Source organism: Falco cherrug, chromosome 1, assembly GCF_023634085.1.
Source record: "Falco cherrug isolate bFalChe1 chromosome 1, bFalChe1.pri, whole genome shotgun sequence".
NCBI classification, from domain to species: Eukaryota; Metazoa; Chordata; class Aves; order Falconiformes; family Falconidae; genus Falco; species Falco cherrug.
Window position 1 is genome coordinate 18,456,224 of NC_073697.1, and position 25,437 is coordinate 18,481,660.

At 39.6% G+C, this 25,437-nt stretch overlaps 1 protein-coding gene across 10 annotated transcripts in view; it reads right to left on the reverse strand.

Annotated features, from left to right (window-relative positions):
• Positions 1 to 4,444: 4,444 nt before the first annotated feature.
• The window catches only part of ARHGAP24 (Rho GTPase activating protein 24), a 225,564-nt gene continuing 204,571 nt past the window's right edge, over positions 4,445 to 25,437 (reverse strand). For all 10 annotated transcript variants that reach the window (XM_055724668.1, XM_055724746.1, XM_005433787.4 and 7 more), the window contains 5 exons: positions 16,058 to 16,190; positions 13,775 to 13,848; positions 12,866 to 12,987; positions 8,242 to 9,310; positions 4,445 to 7,514 (listed from right to left, as the gene is read on the reverse strand). In XM_055724668.1, coding sequence (XP_055580643.1) covers positions 7,271 to 7,514; positions 8,242 to 9,310; positions 12,866 to 12,987; positions 13,775 to 13,848; positions 16,058 to 16,190 — 1,642 coding nt within the window. In that variant the 3' untranslated portion in view covers positions 4,445 to 7,270. The remainder of the gene's footprint in view (positions 7,515 to 8,241; positions 9,311 to 12,865; positions 12,988 to 13,774; positions 13,849 to 16,057; positions 16,191 to 25,437) is intronic.

The following is a 25,437-nucleotide window of genomic DNA, read 5'->3' on the forward strand; positions in this document are numbered from 1 at the left end:
TAAAAACAGGACTGGCTGGCAGCACACAAATAGATTAATAGTTCATGAACTGTTCTCTTAATGGCCTTTGGAATTGCCTCTAAAGATGCTTCATTTCTGTTGTGGTTCATACCCTGCTTACATTCCATTATAGCCTCCTTTGGTGTAGGTCCTTTCAGTCAAACAGAAGAATATCAGTGATGTCAATTGTGACACACTCACTGCTAATACTAATTTATACAAATATCTCCACTAACCACATGTACTATTAGTATTAGGTCATACCTACACATGGGTACTATTACAGAATTAGGTAGGTGTGAATTTGTAACTTTTTTACACAACTCCCTGAATAAGATCTCACTATTACACAAAGCACACATAGGCAAGAGTGAATTAAGCAAAACCTCACCAGAGTGCTCAGTCTACATGAAAGGTGGCTACATGAAGAACTAACACTACACTAGTCATCCTACTCTGCCAAAATCCAGGTGCCATAGATCAGCCTGATGTAAAGAATGTGCAATTAAAAATACCAGTTACTAGCATAGCTTAGCAGTGATGAAGACTTGGAGAGCACTTTCTGTTATAAAGTGTGGAGAATTGATCTGCAAGTAGTTCTGTGTGCAACAATCACTGTCATTTCGACTGAACTGTGGGCTACATTTCAGCAATTGTTAAGGTTAACTCTTAAGGTCAGAAAAAAATGAGCACGCCTTTGCAACTTGAACAACAAAGAAAATGTAAGCGCTCAAAACTACCTCTTTTGGTCTCAAGCCAAGTCACCTCCTAAATCCTATACAGTTAAAAAACTACAGGCATGCTTATAGTAGTATTTTGAACAGCTCATAATAGTATTTTTTAAATCACAATAAAGTCCTGCTGAACATGAATCATTTTAAACCTCTTGCACATGAAGAAAGTAATACACACAGAGGTAGAAAGGCTTTTCCATTCTTGAATTTAGGACATTCAGAAATGGAATTGTATTGCATGCAAAGCTCACTATCCTGGATCCCTTAAGGAAAAGGGGAGGAATATATTTGCATCATGCTAATTTTTCTGGGCTCAAAAATTTTTTACACTCTTTATTATTATTGGCATACTAAAGAAACTCCAGCAAAACCAGACCACCAACGCCAATTGTAAATCCACACATTATAAAAGCCTAGTAAGGGAAAGCTCCTCAGCTTCTTTCACTGCCTCTCAAACCTCTATAGAGCTATGGCAATTTATATCAGCAGGGCATCAGCTGTATATAATTTTTTTTCCTGAGAAGCACCTCTCCAGAGATGCTGAATGACAGTACGGGGGCCATTAGCAGTTCCCAGAGCGAGCGCTGGTAAACCACGGAGAACCATCTGACCTTCTGGGGCTCCCTACCTTGCATTCAGCCCTTACAGCAGTGGCTTTGCTAGGTATTTCTCCACATGAATTCTCACTGTTAGCACACAGGACTGACAAAAGCAAGGAAGACAGTGTGTGAAACAATTGACCTAGCTACTGGTGTCAGCCCAGAAAATAATTTAGAGCTGAAAAAGCTCTGGAAAAATAGCACAACATTAACTGTAGTAACCTTTTTGTAGAGACAAGCTTTCAGAAAGAATGCTCTCAACTGGGGGCAAATTACTTGCCACCTACAAATGGCAATTTCAGGTATATTCACTTGCTTGTTCTCCTGGTCTCTCCCATCTGTTTCCTCTATTTTTGCATGCTCACATCGCAAGTATGCGTTAATTTCTTTTCTCCCATCTCCCCTTTCCCTCCCCACCACTTCCTTGCAGATTTATCAGGGGCACAGAGAGTCTACAGACACTCTCCTCTTCAATGGACAGACTCCAGAGGGAATTCGGAACAAGAAAGGAAAACAATGAGGAGTTTCACTCAGCCAGGAAGGGTTCAAGTGTACAGCAGCCAGAGGCAACTCACTGTTTTGACTGGGTTGTTAAAACATGCAAATCAGTGTACCAGTTTATTTCAGCATCTCCTTACCTCACCTCTGTTCCATCCCTCTGGGAATACTATACAACAAATGTTTTTAAACATTCATTCTTTTTAGCAAATTGGATCTTTCTCAAAAATTTTTGGACCATCACTTTCAACCTCTGGATCAAGAACTGCTTACAGATCTTAGAGTGCTAATCTTAGCAAGCTCCTTTCCTCCTCATTCTTATGAAAACCTAACATACCAGCTTTGCATATCATTTAACATAAAATTTTATTTATTATTTGTATTTGGAAAACTTGCTTTATGAGATGCTGAAAAAAAAACATGTAGCGAAGAAGTATAGTAAGTTTAATTATTCTGCTGCACCAGAGCACACTCCAAACGCATAGCAGGAATCTCACAAACAGAAAGGAAGACAGAAGCTTTTCTGAGCAAAACATCAGCATCTAAAACTTAAAAGGTACAGTGAGTGTCTGCCACTATTCCAGTCTACTGTGCAAAGGCACGTAGGGTACTGTTACCCACAGCAGTGCTCTGATGATGTGGCTGGAGATGGGATTAACAGTGGTAAGCCTGCCTACCTCTCTTACTCTCTGTCCCTTAACTGTAGCATTCTGAAAGACTGCTTTTAAGTGTGCGTGCTCTCCTGAATTTACACTTCTGAATGTAATGGAATGTAATCATACCTTATGATTAGACCTGAAGGTTATTAGCTCTGAGAGATTTTTTTCCCACCATCTGTATTGATGGCTTGTAAAAGCATTGTCTCTTGTGTGCTATGCATGAGGCAGAGTAACAATGTGCTAGAAGGGTTGAGCTGTCAACTGCCATTTTCAGCTTGGAGCTAGCCAGTGAACTCCCACAAGATTATCAGTTTTGAAAATTCACAGAAACACCTGTGAGAAAGAGGTGAAAGCAAATGTATTATTACACCTGTTTCAATTAATACTTGAAACTCTTTTAGTATCCTCTCAGTAGTAGGTAACACTGTCCCTTGGCCTTAGAATATGACTTGTTCCATTACACAGGCTAGTGATAAGACTGGTTGTCTCGACTAAAGCCTCACTCAGTTTCACTCAATACCTTAAGAGTAAGATTCCTGAAAAACCTACCTTCATGAAACACCCAATGATCAAGAAATGCACTATATGAAATCCTTACAGTTTTTTTCAGAGCCTTTGGACTCAGTCTGCTTTGACCTTAATTTCACGTCCACTGCATGAGAGGGAGCATGGGTTTATCCTCTGGCCACTTAGATCCATGAGCATGCCCCTGCAACATTGCCTCTGCCAACCAGGTCAATTCACACACAGGCTGGACATGCAGGAACAAAGCAACAAATTGGTTGTGGACCATGTGAAAATGGTATCATACAGCTGAGAAGTTACAAATGTTAGAAGAACAGCTTTTCGTTATTTGCTTCTGAATGTAAGAAATGTCGATAATTTTGTGCTTTTAATTTAAAGAAGTAGGACAATAATAGAAGCATGAAGATGACCACTGAGGACATAAATGAACTTTATCACCAAAGCCTAAAAGCTGAGGAAGCCTCACAGAAAGACTGGGGTACTTTGGATGGATTCTGATGGGAGTAGACATACATTGCTGATAATATTTTCTAAGTTTGCTGTGGCAGCTCAAGTTTCCCGGTCTGTCCAGATGTTTTCTGCAGAGACAATAAGGTGAAGTCTTGTCCTGGATTGCAGAGCAAGGAATCTGGGCTATCAGTGCTTAGCCATATAACTGGGATTAGAACATTCTTTGAGGAACTGACTGGAATACATTTTCTAATGTGAAGACAAGCTTCAAACAGACAAATCCTGCCTAACACAAGCTTCCAAAAAAGCATTCAAAGATACTTAGCGTTGTGATCCCATGACTGTTTTAAGCTGATTCCAAATGGTAGAGCTACAGTGAACTTGTCTGATATTTTATTTAGTCAGCACCAAGACCTCAACCAGCAGAAAGCTAACCTAAATAGCTTTGTGCAGGTTCAGCTCCAGGAAATGGACCACTGTGGGCTGAGCTGAGTGATAATAGCACTAAGCGGTAGGATACAGCAATAAGTGGCTGGAAGGTGACAGTACCACCAAGAATGATTTTAAACCCATCAGAGCCAAAATGAGCTCGGCCAAATGGACAGAAACCTGAGCTGCTGCTCTGCTCCAGGGTAACAAAGACTTTCCTGGAAGATACTCTGACTAAAGAGTTTTACTTCTGTGTCCAGGTAACTAAAAAATGCTAGCTAGTTTTAACAACTATAATTGTGTGGATGGTTTGTATTTTCTTCCAAGACTAAGTCCTAATTTCAAAGCAGGTCAAGATCCCTCTAATACATGAACAAAACAAAAATTCTGATTTCTTCACCTGGCATCAGTCAGGAGGAAGCAGGTCTACTCCAGCCTAAGCCCTACCTAAAATTCACATGGAGAACCACCTTCCCAGAGTCCCTGCAAAAAGGACAAAAAAAATTTTTTTCAAGGATCATGCCCTGAAGAAATCAATGCAGTAGCATCATTCAGTCTGAATCAAGAGTGTTTAATGGCAGTCCTCAAAAAGAACAATACAAAAATGAGGAGGATCTATATACACCAAAAATTAAGAGTTTTCACTGAAATAGTTTGTCTTATAAACCATCTTGGCCATGGTGAATGCAAAGACCTGAAGATAAGCAAAAATCCACTCTGAACTGTGCTCTTGTAGCTGAAGATAAGAAAAAATCCACTTGGAACTGTGTTCTTGTAGTTTGTGGGTAGACCAAGAACTAACCCTCAGAAAGCAATCACTGACCAAAGAGTCTTAGTTCAGAAACAGGAGTGTACAAAGAAGCCTGTTCAAACAAATAAGGAAAACATGCAGCACATACAAATTAGTGGAAGCCTCCAGTCAGTTCCTGTGAAAACCAAAGATAATCAAAATTGAACACAGAATGCTAAGTACCTGGACTATAAACATCTCCCCTTCTTCCATGCATGTTGTATAGCCTATGGCATTGGAAGCAGATGTGGATGTGAAATAAAATTTATATTCTTTTTCAGTTTCGAATAAGCATCAGAAATAAAATTTTATCAAGTAGCTGTCATTTTTGCCACTGTATCAGCTGATAATTTTGGAGTGGCACCTTTCCCCACTGCCTCACTGGCTGCTTTCTGAAATGATTCCATGACTAAACTTTAGGTCCTCATTTACATAGATCCTTGAACTAGTTTTAGGAATTGTGTATTCCTTTAAATTTTCAGACAGCAACAGAGCTTGAATGACACAGGGACTGCTAGAGGAAATCAAAATGATAAAATTGGCTTACTGGGAATGAGAAAGCAGGACTTTCTCCACCTTGGGATACTGCTACAGGGGATACTGTATCCATCTAGTGTAAAAACATGAATTCCAGTTAAGAAAATATTTATCTCAGAGACTTTGTTGTCATGTCAACAGATGTCAGATACTGCTTAAATTGTGAGTCAACTTTGAGGCCTACTGCATCAGATATCAAGGTCTCATTCAATTAAAAAATCATATTAGCATAGTAATCTGGTTCCTTCTCTCACCATTGTGGGGACATCTTGTGATTGCTGCTAACTGATATAAAACATGCTCCTTCCTATTACCTTGATCTTTCCCTATCTGACTTTTTCTGATTTACACACAGACTGGATGTGCACTAGACATGTTCACAGTACAATAGGCACCCTGACTGGCTACTCTGATGCTCACCAGACACAAATAATGCATCCACAAGCACCATGTGTAATGCTTCATTGTAAGTTAATACTTCTCTGAAATGTAAACCTCATGTTTGCTTCCCAGTATAATTCCCACATCTAGTTAATACTTGTCTAATATATATGCAATAACCAAGAATGTTCTTTGAGGCTACCTTCGTTCTTTCTCAATTAGAATTAAAAAGAATTGCAATATATTTAAGAGACACTAGAGGGAAGCCAAGACATCCCAACAACCCTCTCTAGTAATACAGCTTGCAGTCCTAAAAGCAGTTAAAAACAAAAAATCCTTAACATGGTGTAGAAAATACCAGTTATACTTACTATATATAAAGATGCCAAACAAATTATTAATTTACAGCATGGCTTTGCTGTTTTTTTTTCATTGGCACTCTGCATGCTGTTAGGCTCCAGGCTGTTCCCTCTAGGCATTCCCTTGGTGATGCTGAGAGCCTGTGAACTTTCACAGTTGTAACACTTGACAGTAATCTCATGAAGCATTCAGACAGTATAAATTGCTAATATACACTGTAAATAGGGGTGGTGGATATGCTGGTGTATTTTCTTCCTCATTTGTTGTTTGTTGCACAGTTGCTCCATAATTTCTACTCTGGACTTAAATATTTTGGGGTTTTTTTTCAGCACCCATCACACTCACAACTACCAGGATGTCCAGTTCATCTCCCCTATATGTCCCTTCACCAGCCTTACAAAAAGGACTCTTTCACCCAGAGTACAGAGGCAAGTCACATGCAGATATGGTCAGAACAACTGGTTTATGTTTGTGCTCTGAGCTGCAGTGATCAGGCACAGGGCTTCTTTAGGGTACCTCAAAAAGCTCTGGTTATGTGATTGACACCCCCTTAAGTTCCCCCTTCCCATCTCCCAACTCCTTACTCTGCCACCCACATTTGCTCCCAAACAAGCAGCTGTTTACCCTTTTGCCATTGTCCCCAGTTTTGCTGACTTGATATCCTCATTTGGTCTTTATGATACAGGTGCCCTGATACTTTCTACCTGGGCCATCAATTCCGTTAAAATTAGTACCACTTTATTCTGTGCTGCTGTTTCTCATCCTGCTGTCTTTTTAGAAGTGACACAAATCAAGGTTAACCATCGGCACATATACCATAATATACCTGTTTATCTTCGCTCCCCAGCAAGAGGGGTAACAAAAAACCCAAAACCAAAAAACATTTGATATACAAAATAAGCTGATGGTAACACAATGCCAAAAATAGCTTATTACGTTAAGTGCAAGGGAGAAAAGCCTTGATATAAAGCTTGATTGCAACAACATTTCAAATTACCAGTTTAAATACAAGACTTGCATTAAAATATTTCTTGAGATACATCTCTTGCTCTCTAAGGTGATTTTCTTTTAAATTTATATACACATATCCAGTTGTAACACTTGACAGTAGTCTCATGAAGCATTCAAAGAGTATAACTTGGGTAAGTACACACTGTAGATATGAGTGGTTAATGTCTGTATGATTTCTTCCTTCAAGGGTTCATAACATTATGTTGAGTACTAGCCTCAGACAGGTGACCAGCCACCTGATACAGTATAATACCCGCAAGCCCTTCCCCAAAGTCCCACAGTCTATGCTTCCAATGCTCACTGGATCCAGATGGTATTGCCTCTTTCTGGTCTGCGAGACTCCACTGTCAGTTCTCCAAAAGTGGAGAAAAACTGCTCCATTTCCTTCTGCAACATATCATTCCTCTTCTCTGCATCTTCCTTGGCCCGTTCTGCATTACGCATTTTGATTTCTACCATTGTGAACTTCTTCCGCTCTTGATCCAGTTCTTCATGCAGGGCCATCATTTCTGTCTCCAGGGTAAGATTCCTCTGCTCCAAGCTGCAAAAACGAAATAAAAGCAGACAGCTCCTGAGCAGCACTCCTCACTCACTCGAGCAAAAATGAACACCACCAACAAATTCACACACAGGTCTTTCCATTTAGAAAACTTAGACTGCATTTTTGAGGTGTACCTACAAACCATGGCTTCATCAATGAACCACTCTCATAGGGCAATCACTTCAGTAGCTCATTTAGAAAATGCTTAATAACATCCATTGGCAAGGTGCACAGTAGTGAACAGCTCCACCTAGTTCTCCAGGAACAGGTTAAAGACTCTTTTCTCTTCTGGAAGTGCTGACACCCAGCTCCTGCTGTAGTTGCACTAGTGTCACTTACAAGGTCAGAATAATGCCCTGAATGCCTGTGTTTCACTGCTAATTTCCTTTCTTCACCTGATTTATCTGCTGTATCTATTTGCAAATATAGATCGACAATTTCAGAAAAACTGCAATCAACATATTTTTGTCTAAAAATCTGACCCTATATATATTTTTCATGCCAATAGGATAGCACATCACAACCATGACAAACAATTGCTCTGAAACAAACCCCTTTGGATCATATCACAGAAACAATGTCAGAGTATGTCAGCACCAAAGGATAGGAAACTCAGTGGCAAGCACCCAGTCACTGCACCTAGTGCAGACTGATAGCAAGTCACAAGAGGGAAATCTCGGATTTATGCTGTAAAAGGCAGTCAGATGGTAGAGCCAAACCGTCTTACCTTTTTATCCTTGTCTCATACTCTAGTTTTTGCTTGGCCATCTCTTGCTTTAAGCTGGAGACCAGGCTGTGCAAAGCACTGTGATTGTTAGTACTGTTGGCCACAAACGTTTCACTGTTATCACTGCTGCTGGTGGCTCGGCTGCTGTGGCCCCCCGTACTCCTCCTGTCACTTTTGTTCTCATAGTCACCCGGGTTAGAGAGATCTTCATGTGGTGGTCCATCCAGCACAGAGTCTTCAAAGTTACCTGCATAAAAGTCCTGCTCAGGGCAGGTGGTGGTGGATGAACGACAGGAGTTGGAGTGCTCAGGGAGGGATATTTCACAAGAGGATGTTGACCAGGTTGCACTGTCCACACTCTGTTTGTCATCAGAGTTCACCATAGAGAACTGCTGGTGGACATTGTCATAGGTGGAAAGCCTGTTGTGCTGGCCTGACTCACTCACCGATTCCTTCTGCTTGTTGTCCCTCAGTGTGACGTAGCCATTGGACACCCAGCCTGGGGTCCGGCTATTGAGGGTGTTGCTGTGCCCATCTGTGCTAGAAACACCCATCCGCACACCTCCGTTCTGCACGCTGTGTGTGCCCATCTTAGTCACTGGTCCTTTCAGGGACGACGTTCTCCTGGTTTGCAGGGTACAGTTTGGTAAAGTCTGGCTCTTCTCAGGGCCCTCCACAGAGCTGCTGAAGGACCCATTGGTGACTATGCCACTGCCTTTATTAAAAGCAGGATTTTTTTTCACCATGAGTGGTGGGCTTCTGGTGACATCTAGTTTCTGGATGCTGTTCCTGGGGCTATTTGTCTTGCTGCCTGGCAGAGCAGTTGGAGACTCATTGTCCGTACTTCCCCTTTGGGGAGACTCAGCCTTGTCCCAAGAGCAGCGCCTTACTGCTGTCTCCTTGGTGTTGTTGTTCTCTTTGTTCTGTAGCTGTCCCGCAGTCACTTTCTTTGGCATTTCATTGTTGTTGTTGCACACCTCAGGTCCCATCTGAGGGTCTGCATCCTTGGGAAACAGCTCGTCATGTTTGCTAATCATCACTGACATTAGCTGCTGGACTACTACTGTGCCTGAAAGGACACACCAAGTACATGGTCATTAATGACCTGTTTTGTTTAGGGCATAAATGTACTTTATCCATCAGATCCCACAAATACTTAGCAAATATTCAGCTTACACAAACATTTATGCAATGCATCCATCTGTGTAACACCCTGAATGTTTAACACACTTGAAGCGCCTCTGGCTACCAGGCCAGATCAGCACCACCTCTTTCTTCCATGAAACCAAGCCAGCAGGCCTCACAGACTCTCTAAGAAAGAAACTTTTGCGAAGAAGCTACTACCATGAGAGTAACTGCATCCCAGGCAGACCACAGACGGAGATAATGAGTAGCAAAGGATAACATCATTCTAAATGATGTGTTTCAACTCAATATGATGATCACTTTTAAAAACAATGTCTTATTCTGTCACGGCACTTGTATTTAGTACCCTAACAAAAAACAGGCAGGCAAGGGATTTTTGTTGCTGGAACACAAACGTTTTAGTCTTTGGAGCAAAACAGGGCAGTAATGAGACAGAATTAATTTAATGTGAATGCTTTTAACCACTCCATGGTGAGACTATATGCAATCAGGAAACTATGCCATGTCATAGCACGGTACAGAACTAATGCAGGACCACAGCTTGCTATTTGCTGTAATAAATGGCCACCTTTACTCTTAAAGAGCAACTCCTTGGTGTGCACACCACTTGACTCCACGGTAATTTACATACTAGCATTTATAACTGGACTTGGGGTAATACAGATGTGCAACTCTAATGCATTAAGCAGACTCTCATTAAGGGTTATTAAGAATATTTCAGGAACAGCGTCAAGGTAGTTATAATAATAACCACCCTATTTTTAAGCTCCTAGAGAGCTTTCAGAGGTATACTGTGCTCTTCTAATCAATAATTTCCCACTGTGCAATATTGTTTCACATCAACTAATTTGTAATATTCTGGATCTTTATAACCCACCCTTTTAAATTACAACTACTCAGAGCCAATTCAATGTGGGTACTCAACAACATCTTTTTTTAGTGTTCTTGTTTGTTTGCTAAGGCAAAATCATACATTAGAGCTTCATGGCAGGAAAATTCACTTAGTTACTCCCATGGTACATTAGGTGTATTTCTTCTGAGAACATTAGCTGTTTCAGGCAGAATTTTACTACAAACATTGCACTGTACTCAGGCAACTTTCAGCACTGTGTTTGACAGGAAAAAATTGCCCCATGATTGGAATTCTGGAAAATGTCTCTTGAAGCAAACAAAAAGAGCTCCTCGTCTCCATTGTACAGGTATGGTTACCCATAGCTGCACGTTTGGCTTTGAATGACTGCAAGAAAAGCACGCTGTATCTTCCAAAAAGCAAAGAGCAATGAAGAAGGGTGGCCATGAGCACCAATCAATGTACAGTCTTTGTTATAAGTTCCTATACATTTAACTATGCATAGCCCAATTGCAAATCAGCTTTCTCTCATGTCAAATCTTAAAGTTATGCTTAAAGAGAAGTCATAAATCTGTTCAATCAAACCTGTTTCTCATTAGTTAAAAGATATATGTATTTCCCTTCAGTCAGTGTAGTATCCACGCCATTTCATACAGCAGCCACCATCCTTTTAGGGCTGTTGATAAGCAGGCTGGAAAGTTGCTTCCAAGAACTGGAAAAACATACTACTTTCCCTTTCCACCTGGTTTAAAGAAAAAACAACTGAAAACTTTCTTGCTCAAACTTTCAAAAAACCCCCTCAACTCACAACCTTTAGGCAGCAGCCCATTTGGAAAAATATAAACCTAGAAGGTAGTATTTTATTTAGAAATGTCTAACTCTTGTCTCCCCATCCCAAATCTCCATCTGCCTCCCTTGCCTAGGGTGAGCTGAAGATACATGGTATCCCATCAGTAAATGTCATCCTGTGAGATACTATTCTCATTGACTTCAGTAGTATAAATCAGCTCTGTGACATCTCTCTCCAATTCCAATCTAATAAACAATTTGAAGTACTTTTTATACTATTTAATTCAAAAGCATGGGGAAAAAAGAGACAGTTTGCTGCCTGACCAAAAGAAACATTCACAACAGTTATCTACCAGGCTTCTAAGCTCTGCGGAATTTCAGAGTAAGAGAAGCTACTATTCCAGTCAGTCTGGCAGTTTCCTAGGTACAAAGAGACAGGTTGAAAGTGAAGTGATAGACAGCATATGTGCACACACACAAAAACCCTAACTCCTGCAAGAGACATGACAAGATAGTTGAAGAGGAAGGAAACAAAGCAGGAAAGACTCTTGTGTTTCTCTTTCAAAATACCATGGGGAGATGATATAAGATGCATAAACTAGCACTTTAATGACACAGCAAAGCTTATCTCTGCACCCCTATATCAGACAGTCACAGTGCATTTGAGACAGGTATGTACAGAAACCAGGGGGAAGACACAAATGCAGATTTAAGGGTATTTGAAGCTACACAGGTTGATGATACACATGCACCTTCATAATAAACATGCACGTAAATTGGACGCCTGCTCTTGCAAACTCTTTTGAGTCAAATGCATGATCAAACCATTCTCTGTGACAATGAGAATCCAGACATTAAAGTTAAGATGACAATTAAAATCCCTTTCCACATCAGGTTTTCTGCCTTATCTGAGCTGCTGTTCAGATGACTAACCCTGGGCATTCACTGCTTTCATACATGGTTTGGAAGTGCCATGTTTCTGTTCACAACAACATAGTCATTGCGTCAAGAATTAAAAGGAAAAAGAAGGAACCATAAGACTACAGAAAAACAAGTACATGAACAAATGATACGGGGAACTTTATCTGGGAAAGAGAAAAACATCAAAAAAAAAAATCCATATGCTCTCAAATAAACTGTGAACACTGTATTTTCAAGTTTTGGTAAGTTTTTCAGTGCAGCATCTGTGTGCAGCCCTAATTTCTAAGAAAGTTAAGTAAATCTTCCATATAAAGAAAAAAGTGTTTCGAGGGAGAAAAGGCATCATGTACTTTATGGACAATCAAGGTCACAAAGATTAAGCCTAGGAGGAAATTAGGGGAGGAGATTATTGTGGCCATATTTTTGTCTTAATTACAGCAAAATGCTACATCTGAACATTGCTGTAAATAACAAAATGCAGCTGACAATTTGATCACTGTTATGTAAGGCACATAATATACCACTGCCTTGTGGGGGATTCTACATTGCAGTATGAACTTGTACTAATTTTTTCTCATCGTTAAGAATCACAGTAAAATATTAACTGCACTCCAGCTGCACATGCTGAGTAAGAACACGCCATATTTGCAGCAAGTTTTGAGAGAAAAAGTACAATTTTAGTGAAGTGGCCAGGGTAGCACAATCTCATGCAAAGTCTGTTTGCAATGCGCCACGTTTCAGTCACTTTTATAGTAACCTGTGCAAGCTTTAACCCAAACATTCATTTCAGTTGAAGAACTCTGTGTCTATAAAACAGATATACGGAACTTGCTGTACATGTTACATGGACTGGTGTGTACTGTTAATTAACTTAAAGACATTCCTTCTTCTATTACAAGTTCAGTACAGTAAGCTCACCCTCCATGATAGTCAGAGGATCTTCCACTTTGGGGCGAAGGATGTTAGGGCCAAAAACAGTTGCCAGATTTTGCACACTCATTTTGTTTACACCTGAATAAGACTGGACTTCATCAAGGAATCTGTGGGGAAGACAGAAGCCTTTAAGGAACATGTAAAAACGGAAATTAAAAACAAACAAACAAAAAAGCACGTGATAGTTCCTTAACATAGTTCAAGTATTCCCTTCCAATTCCTTACAGAACATCTTGAAAACTCAGGGCTATTCTCTACAACTTCTTCAGATTTTTCTTCAAAATGAGACATTGTTAACAAAATTTAAATCTCAATCTGGACTGATGATGAGATAACTCTCTTGAAGATGGTAACCTTCTCCAGCATAATTAATCAACTGCTTGGCTCATAAAATATCCTCAAAATGCAAACTGTCAATTTTTAATAAAAAAAGTTTCTATCATTTTAAAACACATTTTTTTTACACTGGGCACTTCACAAATTGCAAATGTGTAAGACACATTTTTTAAGATGTTAGATGTATCCTTGAGACTATTCTATATATGACAAGGCATACACAGTGTCCAAGGGTAACATGCTTCAGGAGTGCACAGCCAAGGCCTATAACTGCAGTTAGAAATGGGAAAAAACAGAGGACAGAAAGTATTCACTTCTACCTTCTTGTATTTCTTGCTGAGTGTGGCCCGCTTATGACAGGAATGTCATAACTGTGCACCTTGATAGGGCAAATTAGTAATTGGTCATGCAGTAAACCTGTAATTTTAGTGCATTCACTTGAAGTTTACCAACCCTCCCACAGAGTAATGCTTTTCCTTCAGGGCACATATGCAGACACATAAGTCTGTCAGCTCACACTTACAAACACCATTGTGATATTCTCACAAGAGCACTTACCTACAGATATATTTTAGCAGATTATAATTGACAGCTGGCAGGCTCTTCACTTGCTTCACCAGTTCTTTCAGGCCCTTTAAGTGGTTTAAAAAAAAAAACAAACAACAAAAGAGTGGGGAGTCACAGTTTCTTAGTATCTTACCAGAAAAATATTAGCAATTACAAGACAACAAACACATTGCTGAAACTGCAGCATTAGATGCTATATACAGGTTACCATCAGGAACAGCTTGTAGACCCCATTTTGCAGGGGGAAAGCTATATTTGACTAATAAGGATTAGCTCTGGATAAAAATAAACAAGTAAGTAAATAACTTGGTTTCATCCTGTCTTTCCCTTCTCTCTCACTCTCTTTTTTTGACCAGCAGCTCCTTTCCTCCTGCTGCTGATAAAAAAGCTGAGGCTCCCAATAACAGTTCTTATTTGAACTAGTTGCCATTTTCATAGGAGAAACTATTCAGGTATTTTACCCAGCTCTGGTCCATAACAGATTCAGACCATTAAACAGTTACTTCAGTTTGTGCTCACCCTGGGAATGGGACAAGCAGAGTATCACACACTGATTTCTGTGCCCTGTGAAAACAGACCCTGGCTATGCTCTGTACCAATTAGTGCCTTTAGACTCAGATTGGAGTTTTGATGCTTCGCCAGCATCAGTAGGGTTTTGATTAAAATATGGTATGAAAACAAATGCAAATTGAGATGTGTGGACCACGATAGTGCACAAGTCTGCTGTCTGTGGGCTAAGAAAAGAAACAAGATGCACAGTTCTTTCCCCTAACTGTGAACGCACTTTTAACTTCTGCACGGAGAAAGATCAACTGAAAATCTAGTCAGACAACTTTATAGCTGGACTGCTAAGCCACCATAAAGAGGACTGAAGTGGCTCATCACCTATAGTGCTGATTTTTCACAAGCTATCAACACCAATTCCAGCACCAAAAGGCCACTGCAATTTGAATTTTGCTTTCAAAATGAATTTAATAAAGTGCATCATGGCATAGTTGCAGAGGAACTACATAAATACACTTTGGTCTAAGCCAATATAAAATGACTAAAATTTGAATCTGAAAATGAGTGTCACTGCAAGTATAAACTGCTTGATGAACTCGAGCTGTCAGGTGGCTTTACATGGGAGCTATTAAAGGTTAGAGACATATGCAACACACACAAGCAAATAGCTGCAACTTTAGCTCTGAGGATCCCCTGCAATAACTTGTGCAAGTAACAGCTCAAACTAAACCAGCTGAACAGCCCACTCCCACCTTTTGTAAGCAGCTGACAAAAATATGCACCTTGTAGCAAAGGCCAGCAAAGAAACCAATCTGATTTCTGTGGGTGTAAGAGGTTATGACCATAGAAGACAGTTTGCCACAGATCTTTCTTCCCCCTCCCCGTTCCATTTGGATGGGAACAACTGCCACCTCTGCTTGGCAGTCATCAGCTGAGGGCTCAGAAAGGAGACAGACTCTCAGTTAGAAAAGAGGGGCTCCTACTCAATTAATTAATTAGGCAGGAGGGATTCCAGTTCTGGCAGGATTTGAAATGTCAAAAAGGAATTAAACAGAAATAACCACCTTAGAAAGTTAGGGCAGTAGATTGAAATCAACAGAATGAGCCTATTTGTATTTACTTTGAAAATAGCAGGGTTGACTTCATTATCTGTAAGCACACAGAACAATGTAAAAGCAAGCACTTAGTTTCTTATGTCTTCAGACTAATACATAGCAGGACCATGCCACCGCAGGGCGCATTATCGGTCAGAACCCTTATTTTGCTCATTGGGTTATGCTGTTTTAAGAGTTTGGAAGGCGGTCCGCTTCCATCTTCTTGAGGCCTTCTGATTCAATGATAGGCAACGAATAGAGAACATTGGCCTTCAATCAAAAGTCAGTAAAAGTTGGCATCTTTTTGTTGGCACTTCGAAGAAAATGACCCCTGATTTAATAGCAAGAGATGGTTAGCAACTACCCAGACCCTTCCTTTTACATTTCAGAACAATAATCAACAAAAATGTAAGCCTCTTCTGTGTAAAATGGAAGCTATTGACCAAAATGATATTTATTTGAACTGGATTCAGTGTTATGCAACTAATAGAGCTAAGGTTATGCTATGTACCTTTATTTAGACTTGCAAATTATCTAGGTGGCAAAAATTTTCATATAAACCCAGCGTCCATTAATAGATTCACATCTTAAATTAGGATAGGTAATCACCAGCTTCTCTCCTCTTCAAAATCACAACAGGTTATAACACACCAGCCTTTTATTTCATCTTACTCACCGTTTCTTCCTCCTTGCTGAGCATTTTGGCACAGGAAAGAAAATCTTCATATTTTGCGTATGGTATGACTGGTTCTGGGAGTTCCCTTAGGTACAGCTTAAGCAGCGATGCCACCGTGTGCACATCTGTATTGCTGTTGGGTTGGAATACAAGAAGCTGTTACTGTGAATCAGGATAATACTGTGAGATTGACAGGCTAAAACCCCCGCCACTTCACTTTTCCATTGTCACCCCAGATTTTACTCATCAGCACTTCATACATTCATAGACCATATCTATAATCTGTGGGGTTTTTTTAGTTTTGGGTTGTTGGGGGGTTTTTTCCTATAAAAACCTCACAATATCTCCAAGCAAAAGTGTGTCAACTCTTCTGATTTATTACTATAAATAATTACACATAAGGCCCTATTTGTAGGCACAGATGCAATGAGATCCTGGCTGTCATTGACAGGCATCTTATATCAGGCATGCAAAATCTATCTTAACTGATGCTTTTCATTTTCACCCGACCCAGAAACCAGGCATTATATTTAGACAGTGGGGATTATTGTTTTACCAGAAATGGCCCCAGCTCCCAAAACATGCCCAGCATGTCTCAATTCCACTGTATCACCATCCTCCCTGGTATCACTATTAAGTAAGCAAGTTGTAAAAGAGACTGTATATACCACAGGTGTTTAGTTGAAACTGCCTGATCTGAATTACAGTTTTTTCCCTGCCATGCATCTTTTTCCTATGGCCTCCCACAAAATGACTACTGTGCCTTTTAGCTGTACCATTAACACTGAAAACCTGAATATAATTTACACACAGAACTGTAAATCCATGGGAAATTACTTTTAGCTCTATCCTATACCACGTAAGCTAACGTATTGCAAGTCACCAAACTTAGAAAATGTCCGAGTGCTAGCACAACAGGTTATAGGACTGACAGTCAAAGATCTGGCAAGACTTATGCTTTCTCATAATTACATTTGCAGAAACTTAAGGTATTTTTTCGATACAGCTAACAGGTGCCAAGGGTATTTATCAGGTGTACTAAAAGTAAGAAGATGGGGAGAAAGATTTAAAATCACAATTTCTGAGTATGCAGTAAAACTTGCTTAAATGTTCCTGCGGTGTGTAAAGTTACACTATGGTAACTTAGGAGTACTTCTCTGAAAAGAAATAAATAGATAAAAACTACAAGTCTCTTGCGTTACTTTTGACTCTCTGAGTTTAGCTACTCAGGCATTTACTCAAATTCTTACTGGAACGTTCTACATGCTTTCCCTGGTTCAGATAAGGAGTTGTACTACAAGCTAGTATTTTTCCCTCTAACTTCTGAAAAATCAAAAACCCCAGATACTAAATTATGCTAATTTCATTTCTAAGAAACAGAAAATGTACAGACATTTCCACAACATGTATTATTGTGTATTTTCTTTTCCTCTGAAAACTTCACACTTGGAACATTTTTTAAACTCTCAGTCTCTCAAAGGGAACCACTGGTATTTGATGCACTTAAGCTTTGCTAGAGGTATGTTAATCATTATTTTGGAATGATCTGTTAAAACAATAATGGCTTTCACTAAGTTAAATGTTAACAAGAATGATGGGAACAACCTTAGATTAACGTGGTGTGGTATGAGCAATCTAAGTCAAAACAGGCGAGAAATGATAAAACGCTGCATATATTTAAAAGTTAACCACCCCCACCCTCCTTGAAATAAATTCCCAGAAAACATTTCTATTTCAATCGTGAATAATTCCCAGCCAAAATTCCAAAAAGCATTTTCTAGAGAAACTCTATAAACAAAGCACTAATAGAAATCTGCATTTTTAAGGAAGGTTCAAATTGTAATCCCTTGATTGCAACCCCCTACTTCGTAGACTGGCTTGGATTCAAAACAAGAATCCTGTGTTTACCCCGCCCTGCTTCTTGGATGCATATATAACTGTAAGGAACAGTACTATATATGAAACTAGATATAGTTGTACTATTTTATGATATTTCAGATGCTAGCGTAGATTTGGCCTCCAACCTTTGCCTTCTACCTGACCCCAATCCAGATGCAAACTGAAGCTCTTCTTGACGTCCTGGCTAACAAAAATCTTTACAGACTGCACAACCCAAGGGCTTGAAACCCAGACCCCAGCGATCTCTCAGGTAGCTGCTTAAATGTCTGGTTGCCATTGGTGGCATTAGTTTTTAGAGCACAACCATGGCATGCCCAGGCAGTTGCCACTATTCAGCCTTATCCAAAACCCAAATTTTACAAAGATATCTTCAGTTTCCTAAATTGTTGGTACATCAGGAAAGCAAAAAGGATACAGAGGGACTGAGTTTTGCTAGTCAGACTCTGAAGAACAACAGCAGCCACAGAGAGTAGATGTAAACTGGCAGCCTTAAGACAGTGCCCTACATTGCAGCATGAAAGCGGGCACGGGCCATCAATCTGCAGAGAATTTAACTCTGATTCCTTGGCATTTATGATCTTTGTGAAGATTTTAGTGTTAGTATTTTTATTATTTAAACAATGAAACTCCCCAGGACTTGCTGAAGAACTGAACCACATCTTCACGGAGACTATTTACATAAAACTAGAGAGGCCTTTCCAAATACAAGATTCAAACAGGTTGAGTGACACAAATTACTGAAGAACAATTAAAAGTTAGCACACACGTCTCCCAGTGAGGGGATTAAGCAATATCATCTTCCCTTTGTACTTCCAGGATCATTCTTCCTGTAATACATAGGAATAATTTTACAGCAGTCCTTTGGAGTGAAGTGGAACACTTGCTCCTTGAGGGCACAGCAGATGGAGGATAAAAAGACTGAAGAAGGGGGAAAACCCCTGAAAACTGATGCAATTTGCAACTTTCTCCTTTCTATGTGAAGTAATAATAGAAAATCACTGTGAAGGGTTAGTTGAGTGCTAAAAACCGTGGCTCTACCAAGGAAGAACCAAGAGAGAAATGGGAAGGCAGGATGCTGAGGAGCAAGGAAACAATAAGAAATATTGTCTTCTCAAACTAAGCTCCCGAAGGACATGCTGTATACAACCCTGCAGAAAGGTGCTTTCTGTGGGGGTTAGAAACCCAGGTTCTAAATCGTAGACAGGGACACACTCACAATTTATTTTTTTTTTTAAAGTTTTTATTTGCTTCTGCTGACTGGATGTTAGGGCAATACCTCAGGCTGCCACAAGATGGTGGGACTGCAAAGTAAGATTTTGGAAAATTTGTCTTGTTTTTTTCCTAAACTGTATTGGAACACTGCTTAGGACTTAAATCTATCTAGGCAGAAATTACCATACAGATCTTGGCAGCATAAACAAATATATGTACATACACACATATACTGCCTGTAAAGCTCTTTAAGAATTGGGTTTTATTGTTTCTATTTAGCAAGTTAGACAAAAGCTAGAAGCTTTCTTCTTTCAATGTAAATATTGGTATAAAAATGTCAGTATATTTATAATAATGTAACTGAGTGATTCATATAATCTGAAACGTATTGAGACCTTGCAGTCTAGTACTGTGGTTTTTTACCTTTTGTTTTAAAATACAGAGGAAAACTTAAAAACTGGCAGACTTCATTTTATTCCATCTGTATTTTAGGTGTTTCAATCCACAAATACCACTAAGTGCATTTCAGACACAGAGGACAGCTGTGAGTTTCAAAGGAGTGCTGAACTGTAAGCTCTTTTGAGGATCAGGAGCATTTATTTCCCTTTCCGGTCTGCAGTGTAAGTCAACCAACAGCGTTTATGTATCTGCCTTGATGTGGGTCTCTCCAGGACCTGTAGAGGACCTTTCCTCCTGGACTTCTTCCAGCTACAACTGATCAATTTAAGACAAGGCAGTATTTCTCCCTTCAAACCTGACCTTGCTTATATTCTAGGACCATTACAGCCACAGAAACTTAATGATTATACCTATCTTGGTATTTCTTTTCCTATCTGACAGTGTAATATCAGAGTGTTTAATGATTACACGTTCATATTTAACATGATTAAAAGTATTCATTAACAAGTATTAAAATAGTGTGTGTCAGTTCCAGCAGAAAATCCTCTGTTATCTAAATTGGATATCCAACCATCATTAATCGAGGTAGATTTTCTCCAAGTGCACAATGAATAATTACAAGCTTGAAATGGGAATGACAAAGCACAAAGCAGAAAATTGAATGCAACGCAAAAATCATCAGCAGGCTGAGAAAGTCTATTTTGGCATGTCATGCTGGAAAGTCCGAGAAAGATTACTTACCTTACTAAAACATTAATACTGATTTACTGTTGATACGTTTCCAAAGGAGCATCCCCCACTCTGCCACTGTCCATGCAAAGGCATTACAAATGCAAATGCACCACAGCCTCTCCTTAGTCATCAGACTACACATATTTAAAGCCCCATTCATCTGAACTTTGTTATTAATATCCCTCACGGCATTGCTGTTTTGACAGCACTTTCCTTTGTGATACCACAGACGCTGTGGAAGTGGCTGTCAGACCGATTACAATGCCTGGAGTTTTTCACCCTCTCTACCATAAACAAAAATTACTGAAGCCCAGCAGGTCACCAGAAATCCATGCATACCCCTCACACTCGGACAAGCAGACAGAGTGTTCAGAGAGCTGGAGTCAGCGCTTCAGAGCACAAAGCCAACAAGCTCCTCATAAACTCTCAGAGAGGAAATATTAACAGGGCAAGGTCACATTACAAAAAAGATAAATGCTGTGCCAAAAATAGCTCTAGATCATGATGACACATAAACAGTTTGCATAAAGAACAAACAGTAGGAAACAAGCAGCTGTGAGGCTATAATTTATTTTAAGAGTTCTGGTAATAAAACAAAGGAGAACAGTACAGTTCAGTTTGTGTATCAGTACCTCCCAGAATTATTAGAATTACAGCTCTATCAATGTGTCACAGATCACAATCCTGGAAACAGCCCCCCTCACCAACATATCCTGTACCCACCACAACGTTTGCTGACTGCATCCTTGCTTACCTGCATTCAGGTCTGTAAAGCAAGTCCCATACCAGTAGAGACATTTTCCTCACATGCGATTCCAACTGGCTGCCCAGTGTGTATCCTTACTGCCAGTCTGCAGACAGCTTAAGTGAGATACTAGAGCCCATCACATACCAGTGATGAAACACCGAGTAAGAAACATCAAGGGAATATTACAAATGTGCATTAACTACACACAGAGAGAACTGGAGCACTATTACAGCTGAGAAGCCAGTACACTGAGGCTAGGAAGGCAAAGCCTGCGTTCAGTAATGTTACAGTGAATCCAGAGACGTTCAGCTGATTTTGGGAGTCACGCTTTCGTCCAGAAATTAAAAGGTCAGGTCAAATGTATAATGTAACTGGTTGAACGTCCTACGTGAATGTTCCCATGTGTAGGTATCTTCAAAGCATTACTCTCTGTATCATCTCCCTATGTAACGCTTATCTAGTACAAGTAGCAGAATTCATAATCTTAAGTACCAGCTGAAATCTTGCCTGCAACTTGCAAAACATATATGAAAGCATTTACCATTTCAAGTTGTGAGTTGTCTGTCCTCTCCTTGCTGCCACAAGAGCCTCGCTCTACTGCAAGTTAAAACTGATCTCAATTATATTTCTGTTTAGACAGAGAGAAAAACCAAACACATATTCTGCTCATTTATCCTTGTGCTCATGATTTTAACAATCCATGCTACCTTCCAGGGACACATTCAGGGGAGTAAGCAGTACAAGGAATACTGAAAATTGACAGACTCTATTTCCAAGTTAGACATCCACTCCAGTAATTATAACAGCAGCCAACTCATTCAGGTTGAGAGAGTGATGCTTTAAAGGCAGCAATGAAGACAGCAATTTAGGACACAGAGAAGAAAAGACAAGCTCTATGGAAGGACATTAAAAATTACTTAGAAAAATACAGTTTCTTAAAGAGACACAGAAGCGCTTTTAGGTAAGGTGGGCAGAAGCCTAACAATCAGATGGGTTCCCATCAGGAAAAAAAATCAACCAGTTCCAACGAATACACTGCTAAATTATTTTATCATTTGATAGGTTGTTCAGAAAGGTTGTTAAATTTCTACAGGATTGTGCAGGGATTGCAAGTATATAAGAGCCACCGCAAATAAACTACCTGTTCTTGTTTACTGGAAGAGAACACCACAAATCCCTAAGTAAGGGTGCTTTAAAAAACACACTCTCAGACCTTCCACATAGCAACAAAATATCATCCTTTCTTAAAGGTGACCATAGCCATCTAAGAAGTCATTTGTCATTGGCAAGAGAAATACATGGCTGCCTTTTTGTTGTTTGGGTTTTGTTGTTTGTTTGTTGGTTTGGTTTTTTTTTTAATAATCACAGCTGACACACCAACTCCATTTCTAAAACTGAAATTCATGCAAAGCAACTACAAATGTTCATTCACTGCCAGTACCTAAAAACACACACTCCTGCAGCAGGGCACCAATTAAACTGATTTAATGACCCTTGCATCATGCTAGAAACGTGCCTCCTAATGTGTATTTAATTGCTAGACTAGGTCTTTAAGTTGTGCCATATGCAGAGGTTCTTTCTGCTAGCTGGTTAGAAAAAGCTGAAATTAGATAGGACGTGGAAGGGGCTCCAGAGGCATAATTGATGAGCAGATTGTGAGGATCAGGGAAGGAAGCCTGGAACAGGCAGAAATGAACAGGAATTTTCAGCGGCCTAAGGCCATTTGTGTTTGGCAGGAAACAGCTTTCTAGTAAAGACTTCATTTCACATAAAAATGTTTTGTTTTGGGATTACTGTAGTTTCCCACTATGAAGAGAATAAAGCTCATTCCTTGTGGGGAACTATCTGCCTCTAAACAAAGAAATTCTTATATACAGGTTTGTATTTGGAAAAGAAAAGAACAATTTTCATAATCAGTGATTTCCAAGTCAATGTCTACTTCCAGTCTGTACAGTGCCAGTGCAGACTGCAGCCCACTAAGACAGATCCAATTTCTTGCATTCACCAAAGATTTAAAACATTCTTTGTCTCTGGAGGAGAATAAGAATTGTGCACGTGCTCCTTCTCACCTTGAGGATATTATGTTAGTAGTGTCCTCATCATTTTCTTGTTTTGCTTCTTCAGTCCCAGTGATTAAATGCACAGGAACATACCAGTTCTACGTTCTGGATTATTTGACTCCAGTAAACAGCATTTGCCAGCTATCACATACTGCCACTTACATACCCTTTTCCTCAGCTGATTGCAACGGTGACTAGAGCAGCAAGTAATATCTTGTCATATAACGTACTGCATTCCTCTTTAGAGGAATTCATACCCATAAGAGAATGTAATAGGGATGTTGTTTTGTTAAATATGCATTTATGTGCTTTTTTTCTTTCCTGTGCGTACACACAAACACAGGCAGGTCAGCTTTGTAACTAAACTCTTCTGAACTACTCGACTATATACATCAGCGATAGCAGTTACGAAAATCCAAGCCACATACATCAGTCAGTCGCAAAAGTATTAATATTTGATTCAGTGACATTTCCAATATTTATTTGCTCCCTAAGCAATCTTAACTCTCATGTCATCTGGTAGAAATTGTGATGAACTGTAGATGGAAAGAGGTAATATAAAAAGGGAAATCCAATTTTGTACCCCTTCTAGGTAAAAATTGTAGAACAAACCCTTAAGTTAATTTCCTTATGCAGTGCCATATTCTCTGTGCTAATTTTACAGAACAAATAGTTCTAATCCACTTTGTATCATTACCAATGTATGATGTGTAAAGCAGCTGTGGGATTTTAAATTTAAAATATAAGCCACACAAGCAGAGAGAAGCAAATACCATAAGAGCAAGCAAAATGGATTCCCCAGAGGGAACAATTTTACAGAGGTGGAGCTGTACTGGAAATACCAAGGATATTTCAAGTAGTAGCAAGCATGAGTGATTGCCTAATTGCACTATTAGTTCCTTAAAGCAGATTTCACAATACGTTGTTGTGATTTAACCACTGGACATATGTGCAGATACATACAGAGGGAGTGAGGTATTTATTGATTTTTGGTTTTAAACTGACATAGTTTTCAATTGTGGGGTGTTTTTTTCTTCACACAAAAGGCCTCAGCAGTTTCCAGTTGTAGCACTTGTACCTTCCCTTTCCATGACTGCGAGCAATGCTGATGTTCCAGTTTTCATACTGGGAGGCTGGGGTGTTGGGTGTTTCAGATACCGGGTTCTCTCATTCTGTGAGTCTGAGAAATTTCAAACACTGTTTCCATTCTCATACACGTAGCTCACAATTCTTCAGCAACATCTTATCCAACAATAAGATCAAGATCAATTAACACATGAAGGTTTCTGCCACTCTCTGACTTGTCCTGGATTCAATCTGCATTTTTATAACTGACTTCAGTGTTGGAACATCCACACTCATGTGAGAGCTACCATTTGTCAAACTTGTTTTATGTTTAAAAAATGGCTGCGTTTTCTTTTGAGCAAAGCTATTCTTCTTTCGAATGCACCACATTTGTTCCGCTTGCATACGTTCTGTGGTCATCTTTGCCAAAGGGGTGCTGATAGGAACACAACATGGGAGAAGGGCAGGGGCTCCACAAAACTGTGGGCAGCAGCTGAACTCGGGACAAAAGAGCAGATCTGTGCCTTTGACCTTTATCTCCCAACAGCTGTAAGGTGTTTCAAGATTTGCAACCATATTAAAACACATATGACATTTTAAAGGAGTACTAATCATGGCTGTATGGTCTTACCTTTGTTTTTGCTTTTAATTCTACAAGTTACATATTTTAGTGAATTAGCTAAGACAGCACAAAGAGAAGAAGGATTATTTAATAATAATATCCCACACAAACACATTGACAAACCTACACACACATTTCAAAGCATCTTCACCTGCTCTACAGTCTTTTTTTGACTTTTGTGCACTTATACACAGAAAAAATACCAGTATGAAAAATATCAAACTCTTCAAATATCAGCTCTTTATATTAGTTCCTACACGGATGACAGCAGCTAGTCTTTCTCCCAGTCGGAGCCAGTGACCCAGCACCACTACAGAAGTGTGACCTGGATTCCATTGTGTTTTGTGCCCCCTCAACAAAACTGTCAGCTCAGCTCTAACTGCAAAAGTCTTTATTATTATTGATGTATGAGAACAGGAAAAACATAAATTAATAAACGGAACCTTAGTAGATTTTGCACTACCAGACTTTTGACTGATAATAACATATAATTACAAATTAACAAAGTGAATCTGGAGGTTCATGAGAAAAAGTCAGCATGGACCCCTAACATATATATTTTTTTCTTTTCTCCACAGCAAGTTTTCATATTGTGGCCACTTTCCAAGAGCTCAACTTGCCAAACAGGTTGCATCAAACCCAG